The following is a 27,360-nucleotide window of genomic DNA, read 5'->3' on the forward strand; positions in this document are numbered from 1 at the left end:
ATCACACGCTCGAAATACAACAGAGTCGCCGTTGAATTTTATTTATTCTAAGAGAAAGGAAAAATATCAATAAAACCCAAAGGAAAGAGAAAAAAAGGGTAAGGAAGTCGATTATGCAAGGGAAATGTATTAGCACCCCTCACATTTGTTGTACTCAACAGAAATCATTTTGATTGTTCTTTGCGCGAATGAGTATTATTATCTAAAGTTTACTTGTGATTGATTTTAATTAAGCGGAAAAATAAGTTTTTAATTAATGTGCTCGACAAGATTTCGAAATTTTGTGTCTACATATTCTCATAGTGCAATGAGAATATTAGAGCTTTGTAGTTTGTGGGATAGAAAATGAGTATTTATTGGTTGTTTTTAGGGAACGGTGTCATAATCGTATCCTATAAGTGTTTTGACATTAGCTATTTGATCCTGATTCAGATGCTCTAAGATGTTAATCTGATTGCTAAGGAATGGATTATAACAGTTCTTTTATGAAAATAAATTGTTGTGGTGTCGGAAAGAATTGAAAAGGTGGTGTCTGACCCAAGAACAACGAATTGTAAAAGTGTGGTGTCATAACCAAGAGTAGAAAATAAAGTGATGTTATAACCGAGAGCAGAAAATAAAAGTGGTGTTTAAACCAAAGACAAAATAAGAGTGATGTTTAAACCAAAGAGGAAATAAGAGTGGTTTTTAAACTAAAGAGAAAATAAAAGTGGTGTTTAAATCAAAGATAAAGTAAAAGTGGTGTTTGGACCAAAGAGAAAATAAAAGTGGTGTTTAAACCAAAGAGGAAAATAAAAGTGGTATTTAAACCAAAAAGAAAAATAAGAGTGGTGTTTAAACCAAAAATAAAAATAAAAGGGGTGCTTAAACCAAAAAGGTGGGTGTTTTAACCAAGACGGTGATTAACCCAAAGAGATTGGTGTTTTAACCATAAGATGATGATTTACCCAAAGAGATTGAGAGAGAAAGATTATGAAATGATCTTGGTTGTGATTGATTTTATTCCGAAAATAAATGTTGAAAATTGTCTTGATTTAAATTGCATTAAAGTCTATGAATGAATGTGAATACTGTGAACAATTAGGTCATACGTCCCATATCCAAAGGTATTCAGAATAAGGATAAGAATTCTCCCTCTCATTCTTCTTCATTTATTAAGGCTCGTGGCGCATAATTCGCATTGTATTTGTTAAGTGTTTTATACTTGATGGTTGATCAAGTTTATTTGCAAAAAGAAGTTTTATTCATGAAGGGACAAATAGAGAAATATGATTGAAAGAATGAGATATGGTACCAAATAGTGGAAATGAAGCTTGATGTTTTCATGCATTTAATGGTTACCTACTTTTAAGGTTTTAAAGATGAATGAAGTAGGATTGACCTAAGGGACGTGTGTGGTACAAGTCCTAAAGTTTCTAATTCAAGTTAAATGATAAAGGGACTTTCGATCATCTAATTGAATAAAAGAACCTAAGAGAGCATATAATTATTGATCAAAGGAGTGACTAAAAAGTCTTAAAGTACTTAATTCAATTAATTGACCAAAAGAAGTTCCATCAATCATTTGAAGCAAGACACATGGGGGATCATGCAAAATAATAGGTCAAACAATATACATTAAGAAGCATGCAATTATAAAGAAACAAACAAAGAGAAGGAAAAGAGCAAAGTGATAAAAGTATAACCCTAACTTGGTATTAACTCTAATCCATTTCTAATTTGGAATTTTAATTCTAATCCTAACATTAATTCTAGTTTAGAATTAAAATCTAATTGTTATTCACAATGATTTTAGAAGTAAAAAAAACTAAATAAAAAAGAATTAAAATAAATAAAGGAATAAATTAACTCTGCTAGGGGGTGTGAAAGTGAAAAGGGAGTGTGAATGGCAATAAGTACTCATGTCCAGAATCTGAGTATCTTTTTTGTTGTTTTTGGATTCAGAGTAGGGGTGTAAGTGAGAAGTGGGAAGCACTTTAGTTTGTGCGCCTAATGACTCTCATTCAAAATTGGGCAAATATAATTTTTGGCTATTTATTTTGTTATTTAATAAATAAATAAAAAATATTCAAACCAAGTGTTGAACCCATGGCATTCTAATATTTAACAAAAGTCATAACCACTGCATCAACAAAACAATTTTTGACCGAAAACATTCATAAAATGAATTTAATCATTTTTACTTATCAACTAAATATTTTAGAAATTTCTCCAACAATACCCATAATTTTCAAAATATATTTAAATCTATTATTCAAAAAAATTCATGGTTTTAGATAAAGGTATCTTATGATTTGAATCATAATTAGTAAGTTAAGTTTTCATTCACCCCCAAATAGATTAATAGATAAGTTTTGAACCAATTATTCACTAGAATAAGTATGCATAATTCACACATGAAATCTCAGTATCATTGATCGAATTATCAATATGACACATTAAATAATGTGTTGTGTCTCATATACTTTTCACGAGAATTTAAGAGTCAAGCCCTTGAACTCTATAAAGCGGCATCACTTTATTCTCATATATGTAGACTATATCAAAGATGCACTTATAATTATGCATTCCATCAAGTATATGTTATATGTCTATTAAGATAAAAAAAAACTCATCCTACCACATTTATTCTTAGGGTCCAAGTAATTTTACTCATTGGAATGTATCTATTGTCAAGTACTTCAAGCATTCGTGTAGTGTATTTTTATCATTGAACTCAAGACTTAATGCTAATCAAGTGTGAGTTGAGTTTCCTCTATCAATGATTAATTAGATATGAGTTTATTTCACATCTCTAATGACAGCTTCATTGTCTTTAATTATATCCAAAAACATCATATCTTTGACAATCATTTCGTCAAAGAATTGCAAAATGTTTCAAACTTTGATAAACTTTTAATATGAATCTTCAACCAGTCATGCATAAGATTACTTTACGTACTCTTGATAGTATTTAACAACTATCATCAATCCATGACACTTTTGTCATATTACTACAATTATCATATATAAAATATATTCTATATTCTTGATAATTTTGACAAACTATCACCATGAAACTTTTGTCATTCATTTTTTCATATACACATATTTTATGTCATTCTTCATTTGCTAATCTTTTTTAGTTTGAAGTTTTACTTCCACTTAAATATATCAAAATTATACTTAATGCATTAAACATTTATAACAATCGACAACCATGATCATACAAATAGGTTTAACCTTTTTTAGTTTGAAGTTTTACTTCCACTTAAATATATCAAAAATATATACTCGTGACTAACTTTTATTTAATGAAGTATGCTCAAACATGTTATTCATAAACTCCATATAAATATAACACCATAGAATTTATTTTTATTCTTTTAAAATAAATAATTTTTTTCCATAACTAACACATACATAACAATTTTCAATTTTCTATGTGATAAACTTATGTTTCATATTTAACAATGTATTATGACATATCTAAATAAAAATCACAATACAAAATAAACAATGAATTCACATCATTAATATTTTCTATAACTTTTCTCTATAAATATTTGTCAACTTACAATAATCTAAATTTAATAAATTCTTGCATAAACTAAAATACAATTTAAACATCTCCTAGATATTTTTAATATTTAATTTAATTTTATGTTACAAATACATGCACCATAAATTCAAAGTCGTGATTTTTTAATTTATACCAAATCGTTTCATTAAAAAATAATACACTATTAATTAAAATAAGTTACTTGCACCAAAGAATAATATTTAACATGTATTTTATATAAATGTACGCCATAAACCAAATATATCCTTAATTACACAAATTCACATATATATTTGAACAATTTATAAATCATGCATATATCAATTTACTGCGCATATTAAATATAACATAAATAAATATTATATTCAACATATTTTACAAAGATTTAGAACATCATATAACGTATATTTATTTTAAATAATTATGTACCTTTCATCATGATTATGAATAAATAAACATGTATGTTTATCCCTCCATCCAAGTTGCAACTACAAATTAATCACAAAAAATCATAAATCAAAATTCTGCAATTTTAAAAATTATATAAATTAATTGTGTATCTTTCACCTTCATTAAAAGTTCTTAACATCTTTTTTAAAGTTGCATCCTTTAATATTAATTATAAAAAATATGGATATAAATCAAATATCGAACCTAAAGATTGCTAGATCTTGTGTTAGGGGTCTGATGCAACACATGAACAAGAAGAAGATGAAAATTGAATGATGAAAGTTGCACAAAATAAATTTCAAAGTGTGATACGGTGAATTGACTTTGTGTTTTTGCTTTGAAAAGTAATGTTGCGGACAGCAAGAGTCGCCACCGACTTTTCTTTTATCCAATAAGAAAAGACGGAAAAGAACAGGAAAGACCCTGATTAGATTTTGAGTTCGGGAGGTACATTATACAAAGGGAAGGTGTTAGCACTCTTTGTATCCATGGTTATCCATGGGCTCTTAATTGCTTAACTCACTTACGTTTTCCTTGTTTGAGAAAGTGTTTGAGAAATATGGTGTGTTTAGAAAATATTTTTAAAGGAGAGTTTAACTTTGCAATGATTCTTGTACGAATGTATACAAAGTGTTTATCTCGTTTGAGTTTGAAAGATGTTTAGAAAAATATAACTCGGCGATGATTCTGGTGCGAATGTATATCAAGTGGTGATTTTCTAAAAGATGTTTTGAAAAGTGTGAGGTGTGAAAAGTATTTTAAGCTGTGAGCAAGCATTTAAGAGTTATACCTAACCAAGGTCTTTATAGGTATTCCCTATCGTTAGGAGGGTAAAAATGTCCTTACTATTGAGAAGTAAGTAGTCTTATCCTTTGGATGTAAAGGGACATCATGGGGTCGTCGATTTGTCATTTAAGGCAACATTTGTAAGGATACCTTAGCATTCGAAGGGACGATCATCATTTAATCGTAGGCTACAACGAAGGGTCATCGAGGGACAAAGTCATATATTCGAAGGCAACGTTCGAGGGACAAGGTCATATATTCGAAGGCAACGTTCGAGGGACTATGATTTATCTTGTAGGGACATTGACCTTTTGATCGAAGGGACTATGACTTATCTGTTTAGGGATGATGATAATTTAATCGAAAGGGTCTTTGCTAAGAGTATCCCCACATTCGCGGGACATGATCGTAATATCGTAAGGCAACAAAGAGAGGGTTACCCTAGAGGTGCAAGTGTGGAAATGATTGGATTCAGATATATTATCTTGAATTAATTTATCTAAGTTCGATTATTTATCTTTCCATGCAATCCTATTAGCATACATCTAGACAGTTATATTCACAGTACGGAAAAATTATACTCTACATTGCAGTGAGGGGGGAGCTACCAACGAGCCATATTGGTCCATTCGTTATTTATTCGCCTTCATTAAAATATATATTAATTCTACATGGATTTTTCCATTTTTGACACAACACCACCATGCATGTTACAGCTTTCTCTCTTATGGCTAGCTACTTTATTTTTCTCATGCTGTTTCTTTCATGTGAATACAACAAACCTGTAACTTCATCTTATATCAAACCACACACATAAAATAAGATCATATGTAATCATCATGCAATAATAAAAATAGCCATGCACAAATCAAGAAGCTTATATTATTTTACTCATGTATTAGTTCTCTTTACTGCAAGCGATAATGATAAAACAAACCTTACACATACATGTTAAAGACAATCAAAGATTTATATTATCGCCATTATATCATCATCATCACTATTATGTAATAACAACATGTGAAATAAACATAATCATGCTAGAAACAACACCCATATAATAATAATTAAATGGCAGATATAATTCTTTAATCATGCAAACAGAATTTCTCCAACATGCTATGACATATCAAGAACAGATGCATACTTGAATAAAGCAATATCAACATCCGCCAAACCATGAATACATCATCTCAATATATATACTAAACCAATATTATTCATGCATGAATTAAGGAGTATTACAAGATAATCATGATGGATGCAAATTCCATAATGAACACTTACTGGGAATTTGATTCTTCTAGCTTGCTCACTGTATGTGTGTTGTTCTTATTCAGGCTATGAGTGCTTTATGATTGCTTCTCTTTTCCCTGCCCGTGAATCTTCTTGCTTCTGCCTTGCCTTGTGTATCTTCTTCTGCTGTATCTCTCCTCTTTTTCGTCTCCTCTCTCTCGCTGCAGCCATATGAAGTATTTATAATGATGTGGATTAGAGTTTAACCTTGCTAAATATTTGGATCCCTTCCTATACTTTAGAGTTTAACCTTGCTAAATATTTGGATCCCTTCCTATACTTTAGGAGAGTTAGGGTTTAACCTTGCTAAATATTTGGATCCCTTCCTATACTTTAGGAGAGTTAGGGTTTAACCTTGCTAAATATTTATTAAATACAAATATTATTATAAATAATGAATAATTTAAATAAAAATTAATTTAAATTTTAGTTACATAATTGAATTAAAATTTAAACCTATTTCTATTTTTACTTTCATCATTTAAAAAAAAAATCAAAGTTATTCTTACTTATATCAACCAAAATTATTTTATAATTTATGGGCTTTTAAAAAAATGTTACTCTTATAAATCAATTTTATTAAGTAAAAAACGTGAATTACTAAATAAATACTATTTATAAATAATGAATAGATGGAACATGAGCCACTAAATTATAAAAAATAGTTATTATAATTTAATGAACTTTAACAAATAAAATTAATTTAAAATTTAATTATACAATTAAAATTTCAAATCTATTTTTATTTATCATTAAATTAAAACTATTTTATTTATATATATAAAATTTATTGATATCATACAGATAACCAAAATTATTATTATTTTTTATATCTGTATCACATAATAAATAAATTAAAATTTATAATTTATATGAGAATGTATGTTAATGAATGAATGTAAATGTGAAATGAATGTCATGCATGAATTAATTTATCATAAAAATTAACAGGCAAATTTTGGGGTATGACACAAAGCATGTGTTTACACTAAGCTTTAAACTCGATTCACCTCACCAATTTAGGCAAATTGGATATTAATGGGTAATCCGACGAATCTCTTTCATGATACTTTTAAAATCTTAACATGAATCGCACATTCACATTAAACATATCAATCAATGATATTTTATAAAATAAAATTCATTCATTAATTCTCGTACACTAGAAAAATAAAGGAATGACTTATATATAAACTTTAGCTCGGAAATATATCATTTTCATGTTCATGTAGAGTCAAACAAGTGTTTATATTTATAGAAAAACTTATTACAATTTATGGGAAAAGCAATGTTTCAAATAGTTTTCAAGATAGTGATTCACAAGCGGTTCTATACTAGTAACATTCAAATATATAACAAGGGGTTGTTATGGTTTGGTGGAAGCACCTTTAGTTTTTGAGCCTAGTGACAGTGTCAATCAATGAGATTTGTATCTCGCCACATCCCACTTTTATTTTTAAAATACTAATACAGAGTGTAAAATATTCTGATTAAATATCGGTGTAATACTTCTTTATATCGAAAGTGCACAATCACATTATCAAATCAGGACTAAAATTATGCAATCACAAGAACTAAGCACATTCAAGTTACAAATAAAAACAGAACTGTTTAGCACAATCTTTTGAAGAAGCTCAATTAATTAATGGAGAAGATCATCAATCATAAGAACTTCCACTGCATGAGACTCTTGCTTTCAAACAAAGCAGTAGACATAACTTGATCAACCAACTGCCTTTTTTTATATTCAAGTCTCACACACACACACACACACATCGCAACATAACAGCAGGAACTGCACCGAATATGGATGCAGCAAACATCTCTACTTCTTCATTCTAAGAAACATTTAATCTTGAAATTTGTGATATCTTGTTCCAGTCCTTCCCTATTTCCTTCTTGCATCGCTCCTCTAATGTTGGGCAACCATAAATGTTCAGAACCTCTAGAGAAGTGAGGTGTCGAATACCCTCTAGCAAGCATCTCAATTATTTACAATGTTTAATTGTCAAGGTTCTAAGGGATTGCAGACCTTCCCAATTTTTTTGAGATTTGTATAAGGTTGAAGCCCTTCTAGTACTTGCTCGAAACGATCCGTCAGGGTGTCAGTAATTTCATCATTGACACTCCATGCCATACATGCTTCATTGAGTTCTTTTTTAGCCGTCAAATTGGCTTCTTGAGCATGAGATAAACTACAAACATTTTCTAATCCTTTGATATTCAGATTTCCTATGAGGTTTAGATCGTGTAATTCTGTCAAGCTTTGTCCTCTCTCTAAACTAATGATGTATACACTTAATGTTCTTAGGCAAGTTAATTTTCCCACGTAAGGAAACAATTAAGAAAGCGCATCACAATCGTTAATGACAAGATGCCTGAGACTTTGTAAGCAAGCCAAATATTTCGGTAGACATCTCAGTTTTTCAAGATTTTTCAATTTCAAGATTTCCAATTTATGCAAGTTGCAAATTGAGTCAGGAAGGTTTTCAATGTTATCACCACAAAGATTCAAATACCTCAAATGAATTAAGTTTTCGAGTGATATCTGGTAAGATGAGATGCATAAAACCCGAAGAGAACAGTTTGTTAGGAAGTAATCAGTTTTTATATATCCATAATGATTCAACTCAAATATTGTGCGTAAGGACTCTACTTTTTTCAAAGCACTCTCATCGACTGATAAATGAGAAACATTATGAAAACTAATATGATGTGTACTTTTTGACAAACTAGCCATGTTTTCATTCTCTAAAACCACACATTCTTGCCCCATTATCGACTGAGCAAGATCATGGACAAGATCATGCATCTTGAAAGAAATGTCTCCAAAATATTCATCAATCTTAATATCTTGAAAGAATGACTTTTGGCACAATTCATTCCAAATCATGCTGCCAACATCTTCGACCTCCAAATTTTCTCTAGACGAAATAAATCCATTAGCCAACCAAAGATGAATGAGTTCTTCTTTCATGATTATCCAATCTTTGGGAAATATAGCACAAAAAGAAAAACATTATTTTAAGATCGGAGTTAAATGAAAGTAGCTCAACCTCAAGGCAGGCAAGATTGAATTCTCATGTGTTAAAGCCCAAATTCTGCTCTCTTTAACTTCAAGCCATTCTTTTTCTCCACTCCTTGATCGCATCAGACCTCCCAATGCTTGTGCCACAAGAGGCAATCCACCACATTTCTTCATTATCTCCTTCCCTATTGCCACAAGTTCCGCGCGCTCTTCCTTATCATGTCCAAATGCATATTGTTTGAACAACAACCAACATTCATTTTCTGGGAGACCAGACAAATGATAAGTTTGGCATGTTCTCACAATTTCCGCAACATCCTCATCTCGAGTGGAAACTAAAATGGAAGAGCCTCTAGATCCACACAAAAACACGGATTTTAACTTATTCCATTTCTCTTGGCTTAATCCAGATTCTAGTTCTTGAGTTTTGTTCCATACATCGTCTAAAACTAGAAAATATATTTTACCTTGCAACAAACTTTGCACCTTTATTTGTAATACATCTAAATCTAAGGAATCACATTTCTCAGATTTGATAGAATCTATAATTGAACATAGAATCCTCTTGACCGAAAATGTCTTAGAAACACAAACCGAAATTTTTGTATTAAAGTTGTTACGCACCCTAATATCATTGTAGACCAGCTGAGCAAGAGTTGTTTTTCCAACACCGCCTAAGCCAATAATGGGATAGATGGAAAGAGAGTGAGAGTCCCTTGCTTGGGTGAGAAGAAACTCAACAATCTTGTCTTGATCATCTTGCCGTTCAAAAACTTTACATTCAGCAATAAATGAGCTGGTTTGGGGTCATTCAGGTACATCATTTGAGTTTTCCCTAATAGTAATACCCTCTCGTAGAAGAAACTTGTTTCTTGCTTCAGCAATTTTATCAAATCTCTCTGTGATACTTTTCAACCTGTTGCCAATGACATGGCGAAACCGATAGAATAGAATATTTTGTTATAATTAGTCATAATTAGTTTCCTATAATTATGTTCAACTATCTAATTATGATACAACATAATTATAGGAAACTAAATATGACTAATTATAACAAAATATTATATTCTATCACACTCCCGCAGTCGAAGTGGGAGGTTCACAGACGCTTAGACTGGTCCGAAAATCATCAAAGAGAATGCGAGGAAGTCCTTTGGTGAAGATGTATGCGATCTGATGTCTTGAGGGAACATGAAGGACGCGAGCCTGACCACGAGCTACCTTTTCCCGAACAAAATGAATGTCCATCTCAATATGCTTAGTACGCTGATGCTGCACAGGATTACCAGATAGATAGATGACACTAATATTATCACAATACACCAAAGTGGCCTGAGGAATAGGAAAATGGAGTTCTAGGAGAAGATTGTGAATCCAACACGATTCGGAGACAACATTGGCAACCCCCCTATATTCAGCTTCAGCATTGGAACGGGAGAGAATCGGCTGCCTTTTGGAAGACCAAGAAATAAAGTTGTCACCTAGAAAAACACAGTACCCAGATGTAGAATGTCTGGTGTCAGGACATCCACCCCAATCAGCGTCGGTGTATGTGATAAGCTTTATAATGGGAGATGGGGATAAGTGTAGTCCAAAATGTAAGGTGCTCTGAACATAGCACAAAATACGCTTAAGAGCAAGCATGTGTTCCGTGCGAGGGGCATGCATGTGAAGACAAACTTGTTGAACCGCATATGATATATCAGGTCGAGTGAAGGTGAGATATTGTAGGGCCCCTGCAAGACTCCGATACAAGGAGGGATCCTCATAAGAAGTGTCGGAGGAGGTGCTGAGTTTCTGCTTGGTGCCAACAGGAGTGGCTGATGGTTTACAGGACGCCATGCCAGCACGTTCAATGATCTCTGATGCATAAGTGCTTTGACTGAGAAATATTCCATCAGGATGACGAGATACTGCAATACCCAAAAAGTAACTCAGAGGGCCCAAATCCTTCATTGCAAACTCAGATGCTAAGAGTGACATAATTGATTTACGGAGGACCAAAGTGGAGGTGATGAGGATGATGTCGTCTACATACAGCAGAACATAGGCCATGTCTAAACCTTGTCGATATATGAAGAGGGAGTGGTCTGATGTTCTATGGCGAAAGCCAATGGTGGCGACATAGTCAGCAAAACGTTACTACCATGCCCTAGGCGCTTGCTTGAGACCATACAATGACTTCCTCAACCGACATACATAATCTGGATGACGGAGGTCGCGGAAACCCAATGGCTGATGCATGTAAACAGTCTCATGAAGATCACCATGTAAAAAGGCATTCTGGACATCCAATTGATGAATGGGCTAGGATTTGGATAGAGCAATGGTAAGCACTGTTCGAATGATAGCGGGTTTCACCACGAGGCTAAAAGTCTCATCACAATCCACACCTGCAACATGTGACCTGCCATCACCTACAAGACGAGCCTTATAACGCTCAAAGGAGCCATCAGAATTTTTCTTATGCCTAAAAATCCACATACATCGAATAAGATTAGCATCACAAGGACAAGGAACTAAATCCCACGTCTTATTTTGAATAATTCAGATTGCATTGCGGATTTCCAATTCGGGTCTGATAAGGCTAGTTTGGGGTTTTTAAGTATGGGAGAGATGGTGTGGTCAGAGTGAGAGATTGATAAGTTAAATATCTGCGGGGTTTGACAATGCCTTTCATGCTTCGGGTGGTGATGGTTCGTGTAGGTGGAGGTGGATGCGGTTGAATTGATGGTGGTGATGGAGAGTTTATTGTAATGGTGTGTTGATCGAAAAGGTAGGAGATGATGATTGTTAGTTTATTGAGGGTAGTGGTTGGTCAATTGGGATTATGGGTGTTGGTTGGTTATGTGCAACAGATGGTGAAATTTGATTTTGCCACTGATGTATAAGGTAGGGGTGAAGGTCATCATCTAGGAATTGATAAGAGTGAGGTGAAGGGGAGTGTATATTGGTGAAGGGAAATTGAGTTTCATCAAAGATAACATGCCTCGAAATTATTAATTTTCTATTAGACAAATCAAAACACTTATAACCTCTATGATTCGACGGATAACCCAAGAAGAAACACGGAGTAGAGCGGGGTTGTAACTTATGAATGGTAGATGATGGGAATAATGGATAACATAGACAACCAAAGACTCTGAGATGTCTGTAGGTGGGATCACGAAGATACATGAGTTGTGTTGGTGACTGATTATGAAGTGTTTTACAGGGAATAATATTTAACAGGTAAGTTGCCATGTGGAGAGCATGATGCCAAAACGAGGGGGGAACAGAAGAATGAGCTAGCATAGTGCGTATCATATTATTAATGGTTCTTATTTTGCGCTCCGCTTTCCCATTTTGTGAGGATGTGTGGGGACAAGAGAAACGAAAAACTAGACCATGATCAATGCAATATTTTTGAAAAAGCTCATTATTATATTCACCGCCATTGTCACATTGAAAAGTTTTGACTTTTTGCAAAAATTGAGTTTGAATGAGTTGAGTAAGTGACTTGAACGTTCCAAACACATGAGATTTTCTGCTAATAGGAAAAGTCCACAAGAAGTTTGTAAAATCATCTAAGAATAAGACATAATATTTATGACCAGCAGAACTTAAAATTGGAGACGTCCATAAATCACTATGTAAAATGTCAAAAGGCATCAAAGTCGTACTTTGAGAATAAAAAAATGGCAATTTAACTTATTTGCCTAAAACACAATAGTCACAAACGACAGAAGAATTAAAAGGTTCACAACATATGAACTTATTTTTGCAAAGGGAATTCAAAACAGATACGCCAGGATGACCAAGACGACTATGCCAAAGACTGGATGTGAGACCGGCAAAACTGGGAGGAGTGGTAATTGGATAAAGATCTCCACGACTGTCACATCTGAGAAGGGTGATCCCCGTCTGAAAATCAGAGACAGTAAAACCAAAAGGATCAAAGGAAACAGAAACATTGTTGTTAGTGGTGAGTCGTCTCACAGAAATTAAATTTTTAATAATTTTCGGGGCATGCAGGACATGGTTAAGGTGAAGGGGTTGGTGAGATGTGGTTATTTGTGTGTGTTTGGTGCCGTGAATTGGAATTCCATGGCCACTGCCTACAATGACTTTCTGATTTGAATTACTTACAGGAAAATAAGATGAGAGATTACCTTGTGATGTGGCTGTGTGAGATGTTGCGTCCGTGTCCATGTACCACTGATTGTCAGGAGTGTGGAGTGACATGGTGTGCATTGCGGTCTCAATGTCTGTCGGTATCTAAGATGAGGTAGAGGTTGCATACACCTGAGGACGTTGTCCTAGAATGCCTGGCTGCTTAGGAGGACCGGTAGGGCGTGTCCACTAAGAGGTGGGATACGGACACGGTGGCATAGTCCATGGTGGTGGAGTCCAACCCCATGGTTGCCAGGTTGGGTACTGCTGTTGTTGTTGCAAAGGAGGAGCGGACCAAGGTGAGGGAGCGTTGGGAGCTCCAAACTGAAGTACACTGCGGTTACCACGTCCTCCTCCACGACCCTGGTTGCCACGGGAGCGAGAACGGTTGCCGGGGCGGCGGTTGCCACGCTGAGAGGTGTCTTCAGTAGGTTTCGGCTGAGTGGTGTGCATAGCAGCATGAGAGCCCGTGTTTGCCATCTTAGCCATACCGGCTTCTTCTAAAGTGAGCATGGAACGAGCCTGATAGAATGTCGGAAGAGGGTTGCTCTGACGAATCAAAGTAGCAACACTGTGGTAAGCTTCTGGGAGACCAGAGATCAGCTGAAGGACCAGACGATGATTGTTGACAAGGGAACCGACATTTCTCAACTGATCAAAAAGCATCTTAAGACGCTGACAGTAAGATGAGACATTGGGAAAATCCTCCATACGAGTGTTAGAAAAATCTTGCTCAAGAGTGACAGCTCTAGCATTTTGGTTATCCTGAAAAATATCTTCCAAGTGATTCCATGCTTCTATTGCAATGGAGTTGGGTTCTAGAATAGTGGTCAACAAATTGGTAGAAATAGTGGAATAAATCCACTGAAGAACAGTGGCATCAAGAGTGGACCATTGCTCATGGTTGGCGTCGGTAATGGCTGGTGGCTCTTTTCCGATAGATGGAACGATGTGATGCAAGACTCGATGTGAGCGAGCATGGATGCGGAAAAGCTCGGCCCAGGTACCATATTGATCTTTTTCCATCTCAAGAATAATAGGAATGTGGTTCCTAATATTGGAGACGGCAAGTGCGGGATGAAACTCCGATTTGGAACCTCGAAACGTGGTGTTCTTAGATTGGCCGGAATCCCCAGTATCAGCGGATCTTTGGGAATAGGCGGCAGATTTATGGGTATCGGCGGCACTGTGTTCTGAATGGTCTGATTCAGACATGGCTGCAGCTGCGACGACGGCCGAACAGAAGCGGAAGGCGAGAGAATAGGGTGGTTCTCGTGTTCGGCGGTGGCGGTACAGAGTACAATACTCCTGTTGCAGCAGCAGACTTCGAGGAGGGAGAAGAAGCGTGCGGTGGCCGACTGAATGAGGGAGAAGAAGAAACGCATTTTTTTTTAAAAAGAGGGATCGGTTAGGATTGATACCATGTAAGATAATAGAAATTGTGTCCTTCTCATTGATCTGAATAGAATATATATACATCAATGTGTAACATTTGGTTAACTATCTAATTATGATACACCATAATTATAGGAAACTAATTATGACTAATTATAACAAAATATTATATTCTATAAAAAACATGATGTTTTTTGGCTTGAAAGATGAGACTCCGCTAAGTTGATGGGATTTAATAGAACACTCGTCAAGAATATCATCGAGCATGTATATAGCATCTTTGAGTTATTGCAGCCATACTTTGATAGACCGGTCCGCCACTTGTTTCCGCTCAGCATCTTCCAGTACAACCTTGATCAGATCCAAGGTGGCTGATAGCTTTTCAGCCTTTGACTTGATTTGAGAAGTGATAGAATATTCTAGGGGTGGCAAACGGGCATGCCCGCCCCGTTTAGGCCCGCCCCGCAAAAGTCCGCAAAAAAAGGGGGCGGGGCGGTCATAGTTGAGGATGTGGGCCTAAAACTTAGACCCGCCCCGCAAAAAAGTGAGGACGGGACGGGGAAAGCCCGCGGGCACTGCACTATTTAAGCCTAAAAACGAAAAAAATTATGTAAATACACATATGCCCGCAAAAGCCCGCGAAAAAAATGGGGCGGGGTGGGACGGACACATTTGAGGGGTGAGAGCCTAAATCCTTGGCCCGCCCCGCACAAAAGTGTGGGCAAAACGGACATGCCCCGCGGGCCGAGCCCGTTTTGCCACCCCTAGAATATTCATTTTGAAGCAGAGACATCAAATTCTTAAATGCAACTCCTAGTAAGGCCTCTGCCATTTTTTGAGAAAAGAAAAAGTTGAAAAATATGAGAAACTTGTTTAGATTGAATGAATGAGTGCTGAAGTAAACAGATGAAATGTGAGTATATAAGTATATGCTAAACTAGAAAGTCAATGGGAATTATGAGGAAACATCCACGAAACAACAATGCAATTTTCAATAATTGATTCAAGTTCCATTCGATTTCTAAGGAGTAAAAAATCTATTCTTGCCTTTGTTTTGTTTTCATAGTTTAACAAGAATAAAGAGTTTGATTGCGCCACTTTTACCCATAGAATGCGGTCAATAGAGTGATTAATTAACTTTGCTTTATAATAACTTTTTATTTAGCTTTTAGGACAAGTTATCATGTTACATGTAATTTGTTTTACATTTGTTTTATTTTAAGTTATATTTTTTTTTATTAATGTTTATTTATTTTAAGAATATTAGTAAATGATTAATACATATATGTTTGAACAAAACACGCAACAAGTGATTATTTGTCGTCTAAACCATGGTTTTAAATTGCGGATGTAATTGCGGTTGCGGCAGTTGTAATTGCGGTTGCGGCAGTTGTGATTGCGGTCATTGCAATTGTTGTGATGCGTTTTGCAATCGTTGCAGCGTGATTTTTATTTGAGAGGTATTTGAAATATACCGATAAAAACACTAAATGGTAAGATTTTTCAATACAAAGGAAATAAATTGCGTCTTTGGTTTATAAAATTGAGTGTCGAAGAAAATACTTGAAGAAACATATGTGAAATTGTCTCATGTGATTTTAAATTGCGGCCAAACACACCGTTTTAATTCACATCGCAATTGTGATATAATACAGTTGTGAAGGCTACTACATCAATAATATTACCACCGCAATTGTAGTTGCGGAATGCAATTTAAAACATGGTCTAAACGCATAGAAAATGTGACTTAAAAATATATAAGCAAGGCTTGCAACAATAAGTCATATATCTATATATCTATATGTCCAAAATATTTGGCAAATCTACACCATTGAACTGAAATGTGTTGCTTAATCTTTCAGGCCGATTTTAAAATGTGTTGCATAAATAGAAGAAAAGAAGAAAAAATTATGGTTTAATGTATATGCAACAATTATAAAATGACTCATTAAACGAATTGAGTTTAGTTCGCTTCAAAGAAAGTTTTTGGCAACCTTCCATTAGTTGATCAAATGTATGCTTGTCCAGCGAATCTGCACAGTTTCACAAGAGATTGCTTTACCCCATATTTGTTCAACGAATTAGGTCTGAATCTTGACCTCCATTTCCCTCAGACACGACTTACCTAATCCTCTTTGTGTTGCATTTCAATCATTATATCATATTCAAATAATAATAATGAAGGAGGAGCAGTTCATAGATCAAAGATTATTTATCCTTCAAAGAGTAGAGCCAAAGGAAGTTATGAAGATTGTGTAGATCAAGTAGAATGTAATTCTAATAAAAATCTTAGACTTGCTAAGATCTTTAATAAAGTCATGAGAAAACTTGACAAGAGATCTGGGAATAATATCCCTACCAATGTCAAGAACATTCAGCATAAAGAAAAGAATGGTGAAAGACAAAATCTCAATTATTCTTACGAGTGCAAAGGGATTCAATGTCTTAAATGCAAAAAAAAAATTGCTAAGTGTCTTAAGGAAACAATGAAGAATCTTAGCTGTCCCTAATGATGATGAAGATGAATCCAATCAAGCAAACAATATTCTGACCTTTAAAGATATGAAAGAGGTTATACATATTGGTGAGACATCAAATTCAAAGAGTACTACTCCTCTTCAGAAAACAGATTGCAGAATATCAAGTAACATGTCTCAACATCTTGTCAAACATTCTTACCAAAAATCATATTGCGCAATGTCAGGTAACATGTCTCAACAACTTGTCACACATGATTACTAGTGCAATAACTTTGTTTCATCCATTCCCTTGTACTATTGTAAGTTGTATGATAGACAATCACTCCATCAAAATATGTATCCTCAGTGGAATGAGAAGTCTCAAAGGAATCATCAACAAGTTTGGCATGACAAGCCTCATATTCTTGTTCGTATTGCTTGTTCCTCCCACGAGGTATTATACCGTGAAGATTGTTATTTTGAAAGTAGTTGCAATACACAGTTGATAGGAGAAAGAAATTGTGTTACATTTTATGATATCCATAAAAGAATGATATTTGTTAAGATGGGGATGGTTGCTGACACTATAGAGCAAAATGTTAAAGATCATGGTTCAGACATCATGGAAGACATGTTAGAAACTGAAATTAAGCCATGGTACATAAATCATGGGGGTTGAGGATCATTGACGAATTAGTTAGGGTTTGTGTGCTAGTTGAAGTGAAGAAAATTTGAGTGATTGTGTTTGGTTTTTAATTGAAATCAGTGTAAAAAATGGGATAAAAGTGTGTTTGTTTGACAATTTAGAAGTTAGGACTTCAAAAGTTAGTTAGTGTGTTTTGGAGGGAAAACTGATTTCAGGGGAAATTTGGGAATTGTCCTTGCACACGTGTGTCATATTCCAAAATTTGTCCTACTTTTTTTCATTGCATCTAGCCCATGGTTCATTTCATTTGTATAATTCACATTCCCTAGTCATCCATCATAAGACATTCATTTATAGTTGCAAATAACATAATTGATTCAAAGGTTTCTTGTTATTTAAGATACAAGGCAATAATTTATGATTTGCAAGCTTATGGTCATTATGCTTATCTTAATATTGTGGATTGTGGGCACAACAAATTAGTGGTTGATCTTTGTTCTTGAGTTGAATCTTCTTAGAACCTTAATCCTTGGTTTTTGACTTCTGATCATTTTAATTACACTATGTCATTGAGATTTATGGGTCATTTTCAAGTCTTAATTCTAGTCAATAAAAGTCAACCATTGATGATTGACTTTTTGTTGACCATTTTCATTTAAAAATCTTACTTAGTGATCATCATTGATTGTTTTTTAATTTATGACATGATATTTCATTCAAGTGGTCAGAAGCAAGTCAAGATTTATTCAAACTCAATTTTGAGGGAAAGTTCATCTTTCTTAACATATAAGCTACATTTCATTTCAAAAGGGCATTGCCATTACAAAATCACCATTTTTCATTACTGAATAAATCAAATCACAAATCCATACAAAAAACTACATGTTTTTATTTAGAGTTGACTTTTGGTCAACTATTGACTTTTTGGTCAAAGAGTTAACCAAAGTCAACTACCTAAACCTAAATTCTATAATTTTAAAAATTATATAAATTAGTTGTGTATCTTTCACCGTCATTAAAAGTTGTTAACATCTTCTTTAAAATTGCATCCTTTAATATTACTTATAAAAAGTGGATCAAAATCGAAAATCAAAAGTCATAATCACTACATGTACATAACAATTTTTGATTGAAAATATTTATAAAATGAAATTATTCATTTTTACTAATAAATTAAATAGTTTAAAAAATTTTCCAACAGAAATTGTTTTCATTGTTAGTATCACTTTCCTGTAAATAATAATTTTTTAATTTTAATTTTTAAAAAAAAATTATAGACTAATATTTCCTTGCCTAGATGTCCTTACAGAACCGCTCTAACAAAACAAAGAAAAATCTATTAAAAGAATAGTCCAAAAAAGTTTCAAAAAATGAAATTAAAAAAAACAAAAAAAAAACCATGAAACCAACTCTCCAAAAAAAAACACAAACAACGATAATATTGGTACCATCAGAAAGCTCACTGTCATACATAATACCAAGTTTAAACATAATCACTCCCAAATCACAATCACACAAACAACAATAAAATTGAGCAATCATAAGAACTTCCACTGCATGAAGCTCCTAGTTTCAAACAAAACAGTAGACATAACTTGATCAATCAACTGCTTTCTTTTATACTCAAGTCTCAGACTCAGACATACACTCCACAGCAAAACAGCATAACCATAGCGAATGGTGGAGGTAGAACTGCTTAGCTCACTGCTTCATTCTAACGAATATTTAAATTCAGAATATGCGCTATCTTGTTCCAGTCCTTCCCTGTTTCCTTCTTGCACCGCTCCTTTAATGTTGCGCAACCATAAATATCCAGAACCTCTAGAGAAGTGAGGTGTCGAATACCCTCCGGCAAGTGTAACACCCCGATAAAAATAAGATAATTATTTAATTTAAGTTAATATTATATTTATTAATTTAATTAAGTAATTGGAATTATTGGATTAATATTATTGGATTATTATTATTATTGGAATAATATAATTTGGAGTTGGTATATAAGTGGGAAATAAGTAAAAAGAGTCTCATTTTTGGTAAAGAAGGTTTTCACGTGAAAGCAGAGAAGCGGCTGAAAAGGGAGAAAGGGCAAAGAGGAAGAGCAAGAGAGCAAGGGTTGAAGAACGGAAAATATTGGAGCTTAAGGATTTCCGGATTAACTCAGGTAAGGGGGGTTTATCGTCGTTTAATGGGTATTATGGGTTAACATGAAATGGGTAGTGATAAACCGTTGAATTGACCCTAATTGGGATGTTGAATGCTGAAAAATTGTGATGAATAAACTGTGTTAAAGCTGTAATTGAATCTGTAATTGGATGGGTAGTGATTTTCCGAAAGTGTAGCTTTTTACGGAATTGGAATCGGAGGTCCGGAAGTCCCCCAACGGCGGAAAATGCAGAGAATTCTGCATTCTGCTTTGTGTTAGCGCAGGAACAGCTTTCTGTCTTGCGTTAACCGGTTAACCCAGGGTGTTAACCGGTTAACACTGTTAGGAATTGTGAAGTATTGCTGTTTTGCTTGCGTTAACCGGTTAACCCAGGGCGTTAACCGGTTAACACTGTTGTGAGTTCTGAGAAATTGTTGTTCTGTCTGCGTTAACCGGTTAACCAGGGCGTTAACCGGTTAACACTGTTGAGTTTTGCCAGAAAGCGTGTTCTGTGTTGCGTTAACCGGTTAACCCAGGGCGTTAACCGGTTAACACTGTTGAAAAGTGGAAAAATTGGTATTTAAATATTGTGTACTTATTTGATGGTTGGCCTATATTGGCGTATGATGTAATAGGGATCATTTCCCGTTGTTTTGAGCAGTATAGGTATTAGTAGAGTGTGTTAATACTGTGATTAATTATTTGACATGATATGATGTTTTGATACATATGTTGATGATGTATGATGGTATGCATAATGCTGTGAATGTATATGTTATGTATGCTATTGTGAATGGACTGTTTATGGCTTAGAGTGTGAGCATATGTCCATTGTGGATTATTGTTGATGATTTTGCATTGCTAGGTGATTTAGCATGCATATTGTGGCCTTTATGGTGGTAGATAATTCCCATGGTGAGGAATTAGTGAGTTAGTCATTATGGACTGTTGTTGATGTTTGCATGCTAGGTGAATTAGCTTGCATAGCATGGCCTTGGGGTGGTAGCTAATTCCCATGGTGAGGAATTAGTGAGTGAGTCACTAGGTCTCAAATGAGTGGGACTAGTGGGCTTGGTAGCCATACCTGGAGTTGGTCGGTGAGGTTGAACTATATGTTCACGAATAGTCGGTACCGCATGCATGGAGTCTCATTGCATAATGTATGTATGGCGTATGATATGAATGGATGTATTCCAGTATTATACTTGTGATGTGTGTTGTGTGTTGTGTTGATGTTGAGTATGATTGAGTTGATATTGCCGTTGCTGAATGTGTAATCTGATTAGGGTGACGAAATGTGTTAAATTACTTAACATTGCATGATATTTTATAATGCTTATTATATCGATTGAGGAACTCACCCTTACAACTATTTTTCAGGTAACGAGCAGTGATTGAGTAGGAGCTAATGCTTGGAGTCTAGTGTAGTTCCTTAGTGGGTCATGCTCTGGTAGATGTTGAAGGAGAATTACCATCCAAGGCGCAGCGGAATTTAAAATTTTCTCCTTTAATGATCCTTACGAATGGGCATGATCAGTGATAGAATCGTTACCTCTTGTGGCGATTCAAACCTTTGGTGCAGATCTCTGATAATGATCGAATCCTTTGAAGCAAATCTGCGGGGCGATCACGAACGTTGAATGATGACAACGTCTCTACTCAGTCCACACGAACGGATTCCTTCAATCGCAGTGCTAGCTGTTTGTGAGTGAAGGCTTTGAGTGAGAGAGAGAGAGAGATACGAAATTCCAACTCTTCAGTTGTGTTGTCTGGAGTGTGAATGCTTCTACCCAAGGGGTTCTATTTATAGAACCACTTGTGTGGGCTTCAAGCCAAAAAGCCCACTTAAGTGCATTTTGGCCCATATCTCAGAATATGCCAAAATCACTTAAGTATTTGGTACTTTACCATATTTTGTATTCTTCTTAAGTACACCGTACCTTACGATGTTCCTTAATTATTCTATCTCTCATCAATCCGTCCTTTGTGTGTGACCCTATAGGTTTTCGCGGCGTTGGCAATTATATTAAATCATGCATTTAACATAATAAACAGTGAGCGGTATCTAGCAACACATCACTGCTACCCAAGTCACGAAAATGTCATGTGATCTGACAAAACCTCCTGTGATAATAATTATGTGTATAATTACCCCTTTGCCCTTATGTCTATATTGAACACAAGGTATAGACCATGTCACCCTTGTCCAGTTCAATATTGGGCCCATAGACATTTATCCTGTTAAGCAGGATTGGCAAATTCCATCTAGGACACTCATGTCCCTCAGCATGCTTCGTGGAGTACCTATCAACTGCCTTTATGGTTATCCAGTTACGGACAACGTTGGATCAGCAATAAAGCACTCGACTCTACATCTAGGATCCATAGTGGTTTCAGGTCGAAGAGTGGTATACACTATTATCACCATGAGAATAACTTATGACACTTTGCATAACTTTCTATATAGTATTCTCATAGCGGGTCAATCCAGTATGAATATTACTCTTAATATTCATACCTATGTTTAAGACTTGATAACTCTTTATCCATGACCCATGAGACGTGATCATCAGTCTACAAACATAATAGTCTCCATGCTTTAATGTTATCCCATTTCATAATAAAGCTTGACTACGGACACTTTAGGAATAGTGTCCTTATGTTTAATGTGATCTCATGATTAAGTCATACTTGATACATTAAATGGACTATCTATTCCAGGGACTTTATTAAACAAACATAATAAAGAAAAATGCCTTTTATTATTAATAAATAATTCGATACAAGTACCAAAAGTATTGGCCTCTAGGGCTTACACCAACAATCTCCCACTAGCACTAGAGCCAATTAGACATATCCCTAATGCCCATAGATCTAGTATGGCCATCATGCTTCTGCTGCGCAAGAGGCTTTGTCAGTGGGTCAGCAATATTGTCGAGTGTAGGTACTCTACATATTTTCACATCTCCTCTATCTATTATCTCTCGAATGAGGTGATAACGCCTAAGTATGTGTTTGGATCGTTGGTGAGATCTAGGCTCCTTAGCTTGTGCGATAGCACCATTGTTATCACAATAGAGACCAATGGGATCCACAATGCTAGGAACTATGTCAAGTTCACTAACGAACTTTTTGATCCAAACAGCTTCCTTTGCTGCACTTGAGGCAGCAATATACTCGGCCTCGGTTGTAGAATCAGCAACTGTATCTTGCTTTGAACTTTTCCAGCTCACAGCGCCACCGTTTAAGCAAAACACATAACCAGATTGCGATCTAAAGTCATCCTTGTCTGTCTGGAAGCTAGCATCGGTGTAACCAATTACAGCCAATTCTTCCTGACCTCCATATATCAAGAATGAGTCCTTAGTCCTTCTTAAGTACTTAAGGATATTCTTAACAGCTACCCAATGGGCATCACCAGGATCATATTGGTATTTACTCGTTGCACTTAAAGCATACGAGACATCTGGTCGAGTACATAACATGGCATACATGATAGATCCTATTGCAGATGCATATGGAATCTTATTCATGCGTTCCCTTTCTTCCTTAGTTGAAGGGGATTGTGTTTTTGATAGACACATGCCATGTTGCATAGGTATGAATCCTTTCTTGGAATCATGCATATTAAAGCGTCTTAGCACTTTGTCTATGTATGTACTCTGACTTAGGCCAAGCAGTTTTTGTGATCTATCTCTATAGATTCTGATTCCTAATATATAGGCTGCTTCACCTAGGTCCTTCATAGAAAAGCATTTCCCCAACCAAGTCTTTACTTGTTGCAGGGTAGGGACATCGTTTCCAATGAGTAATATGTCATCTACATATAATACCAGGAACACGATCATGCTCCCACTAACCTTCTTGTAGACACAAGGCTCATCTTCGTTCTTAATGAATCCATATTGTTTTACCGTTTCATCAAAACGAAGATTCCAGCTTCTGGAAGCTTGCTTCAATCCATAGATTGATCTTTGTAGCTTACATATCTTATGGGCTTCTTCTGGTATGTCAAATCCTTCAGGCTGTGTCATGTACACATCCTCAAGAAGATTCCCATTAAGGAAAGCAGTTTTGACATCCATTTGCCATATTTCATAATCATGATATGCAGCGATAGCAAGTAAAATTCGAATAGATTTAAGCATTGCAACTGGTGAAAAGGTTTCATCATAGTCAACGCCATGAATTTGTTTATATCCTTTTGCAACCAGTCTTGCCTTATAGGTATGTACCTTACCTTCCATGTCAGTCTTCTTTTTGAAGACCCACTTGCATCCTATAGGATTAACTCCTACAGGAGGCTCTACCAAGTTCCAAACTTGGTTCGTGTACATGGAATCTATTTCGGATTTCATGGCCTCTAGCCACTTCTCAGACTCGGGACCAGTTATGGCCTCTTGGTAGGTCACAGGCTCATCTTGATCCATGAGTAATACATCACCTTGATCTGTTATGAGATATCCATATCTTTCAGGTAGGTGACGTATCCTGCTTGACCTACGCTGGTCTTGTTCTACTTGAGCAGGTTGTTCTTCCACAACTACTTGTGTTTCCTGCTCTAATTCCTCCATAGGTGTATCAATGCTTTGCGATTCTTGAATTTCTTCAAGCTCTACTTTCCTCCCACTGGTTCCTTTGGAAATAAAATCCTTTTCTAGGAAAACTCCAGTTCGAGCGACAAACACTTTGCCCTCAGAAGGATTGTAGAAGTAATATCCTCTTGTTTCTTTAGGATACCCCACAAATAAGCATTGGTCAGATTTGGGCTCAAGCTTAGTTGAAATTTGTCGTTTCACATAAACTTCGCAACCCCAAATCTTCATGTAAGACATATGTGGTCTCTTACCACTCCATATCTCATATGGTGTTTTATCAACCTTTTTGGATGGAACACGGTTAAGTGTGTAAGCTGCTGTCAATAGCGCATGTCCCCAAAAGGAGTTTGGAAGATCGGCGTGACTCATCATGGATCGGACCATGTCCAACAGGGTTCGATTTCTTCTCTCAGATACACCATTCCATTGGGGTGTTCCAGGAGGAGTAAGTTGGGATAGTATCCCACACTCTTTTAGATGGTCATCAAACTCTAGGCTTAAATACTCACCACCTCGATCTGATCGAAGAGTTTTAATATTCTTACCTAGTTGGTTTTGTACTTCATTCTTGAATTCCTTGAACTTTTCAAAGGACTATGATTTGTGTTTCATTAAATACACATAACCATATCTACTGAAATCATCAGTAAATGTGATGAAGTATTGAAAACCTCCTCTGGCTGGTATGTTCAGTGGTCCGCATACATCAGTATGTATGAGGGCCAAAAGATCATTAGCCCTTTCACCTTTTCCTGTGAATGGGGACTTTGTCATCTTTCCAATTAAACAAGATCTGCATGTCTCATATGATTCATAATCAAAAGAGTCCAAGAGTCCATCTTTATGGAGTTTGGAAATGCGTTTCTCATTTATGTGGCCTAACCGACAATGCCAAAGGTAAGTTGGATTTAACTCATTTGGTTTCATCCTTTTAGTATTAATGTTATAAATAGGCATTTCAAGATCAAGGACATATAGTCCATTGTTCATCTGTGCAGTAGCATAGAATATATCATTCAAATAAATTGAGCAACAATTGTTCTTTATTATAAATGAAAAACCAAACTTGTCCAAACAAGAAACGGAAATAATATTCCTGCTAATTGCAGGTACATAATAACAGTTCTCTAACTGAATTATTAAACCACTAGGTAAAGTCAATCCATAAGTTCCTACGGCTAAAGCAGCAACCTTTGCTCCATTGCCAACTCGTAGGTCGACTTCACCTTTTGCCAATTTTCTACTCCTTTTTAGTCCCTGCACATTTGTACAAATGTGAGAACCACATCCAGTATCTAATACCCATGTCACAGAAGTAGATAAATTAATTTCAATAACAAAAATACCTAAAGTTGAAGTCTCTACTCCATTCTTCTTATCTTCCAGGTACTTTGGGCAGTTTCTCTTCCAGTGTCCGGTTTTACCGCAATGGAAGCAGGTGCCTGCTTTTGCTATGCCTCCACTAGGCTTCAAAGCAGCAACGGTGGGTTTGGGTTTGACAACTTCCTTGCCTTTCCCTTTATCACCCTGCTTGATGGGCCTTTTGTTCTGTCTCTTTCCATTTCCGATCATCAGAATGGACTTCCCTTTTGACTTCAGATTCTGCTCAGCCGTTCTTAACATGGCTAGCAGCTCAGGAAGCGATTTGTCCATATCATTCATATTGAAATTTAGGACAAACTGACTGAATCTATCTAGCAACGATTGCAAGATCAAATCAGTCGCAAGTTCCTTTCCGAGGGGAAAACCCAGTCTGTCAAGGTTTTCCACATACCCAATCATCTTGAGTACATGGGGACCTACAGAGGCTCCCTCAGCTAACTTGCCTTGAAAAAGGGCTTTTGAAATTTCAAACCTCTCATGCCTTGCTTGCTCTTGATAGAGCAGCTTCAGGTGTTCGATCATATCGAATGCCGACATGTTCTCATGTTGCTTTTGCAATTCTGAGTTCATGGTAGCTAGCATGAGACAGGCAGTTTCATTGGCATCATCGACATGCTTCTTATAAGCATCTCTTTCTGCCTTAGGTGCAGAACTAGGAGGTTCCTCTTCAGGAACAGGTGTCTCCAAGACATACAGCTTTTTATCATGTTTGAGGACAATCCTCAGGTTTCGGTGCCAATCCAGAAAATTTGTCCCAGACAATTTTTCCTTGTCAAGGATCGATCGCAAAATGTTGTTAGAGGTGTTTGTTGTCATGGTAATCTACATAAGAAATAATGAAAATATAAGTATCATTGGCATATTTAATTAGGCCTTTAATTAAACATGCTCCCACTATTTTACTCAAAACAAATGACCCTCATCATCTGATTCGGAAAATCCCGTTGGAAGATTTTCTAGTGGGTCGAGATCCATATTTCACTTCGTTCTAAGTCCGCGTAGGCGGATTACACAAAACTAGGTTATTTAGGTAGGAACTCCTTCCAATTGTATCTCATACAACTCTCGAAAATTTCAATTGGGTGAATAACTCCTTATTCTAATCCATCATATGAATTATTCCCAACTCTTGCTTCTAAACATATATAATCTTATTATAATTTGTTTAGTTAAGTTTGACCCATTGTTTTAACAGTTGGATATTACAATTATCCCATCGCACCTTACTAATATATAGATCATGCACCTCGCGTAGGCGAAACCTACAATTTCCATTACTAGTCTTGATGAGTGTTAAAACTTGGAAAGCTTAAAACTTAATATTTAGTTTTGAGGGAATTGCAATTTTACTGATCTCACCGGCTTGTTTATCATATAAACCGTCTCTCACATGCATCAACATACATACACATGCATCAACATACATATAAACAAAATGAAACAGTTATGGCCCCTAGCGCAATTGTTCTCCCAAGCCAATGAG

General features: G+C 35.6%; 1 protein-coding gene across 1 annotated transcript in view; it reads right to left on the reverse strand.

The window, feature by feature from the left end:
• Positions 1–8,374: 8,374 nt before the first annotated feature.
• LOC127122294 (putative disease resistance protein RGA4) overlaps positions 8,375–27,360 on the reverse strand; it is a 30,256-nt gene continuing 11,270 nt past the window's right edge. Inside the window, exon 2 of the mRNA XM_051052657.1 lies at positions 8,375–8,501. Within this exon, the coding sequence (XP_050908614.1) occupies positions 8,415–8,501 (87 nt within the window). The 3' untranslated portion in view covers positions 8,375–8,414. The remainder of the gene's footprint in view (positions 8,502–27,360) is intronic.

The sequence above is a fragment of the Lathyrus oleraceus genome, chromosome 2 (genome assembly GCF_024323335.1).
Source record: "Lathyrus oleraceus cultivar Zhongwan6 chromosome 2, CAAS_Psat_ZW6_1.0, whole genome shotgun sequence".
Lineage (NCBI taxonomy): Eukaryota > Viridiplantae > Streptophyta > Magnoliopsida > Fabales > Fabaceae > Lathyrus > Lathyrus oleraceus.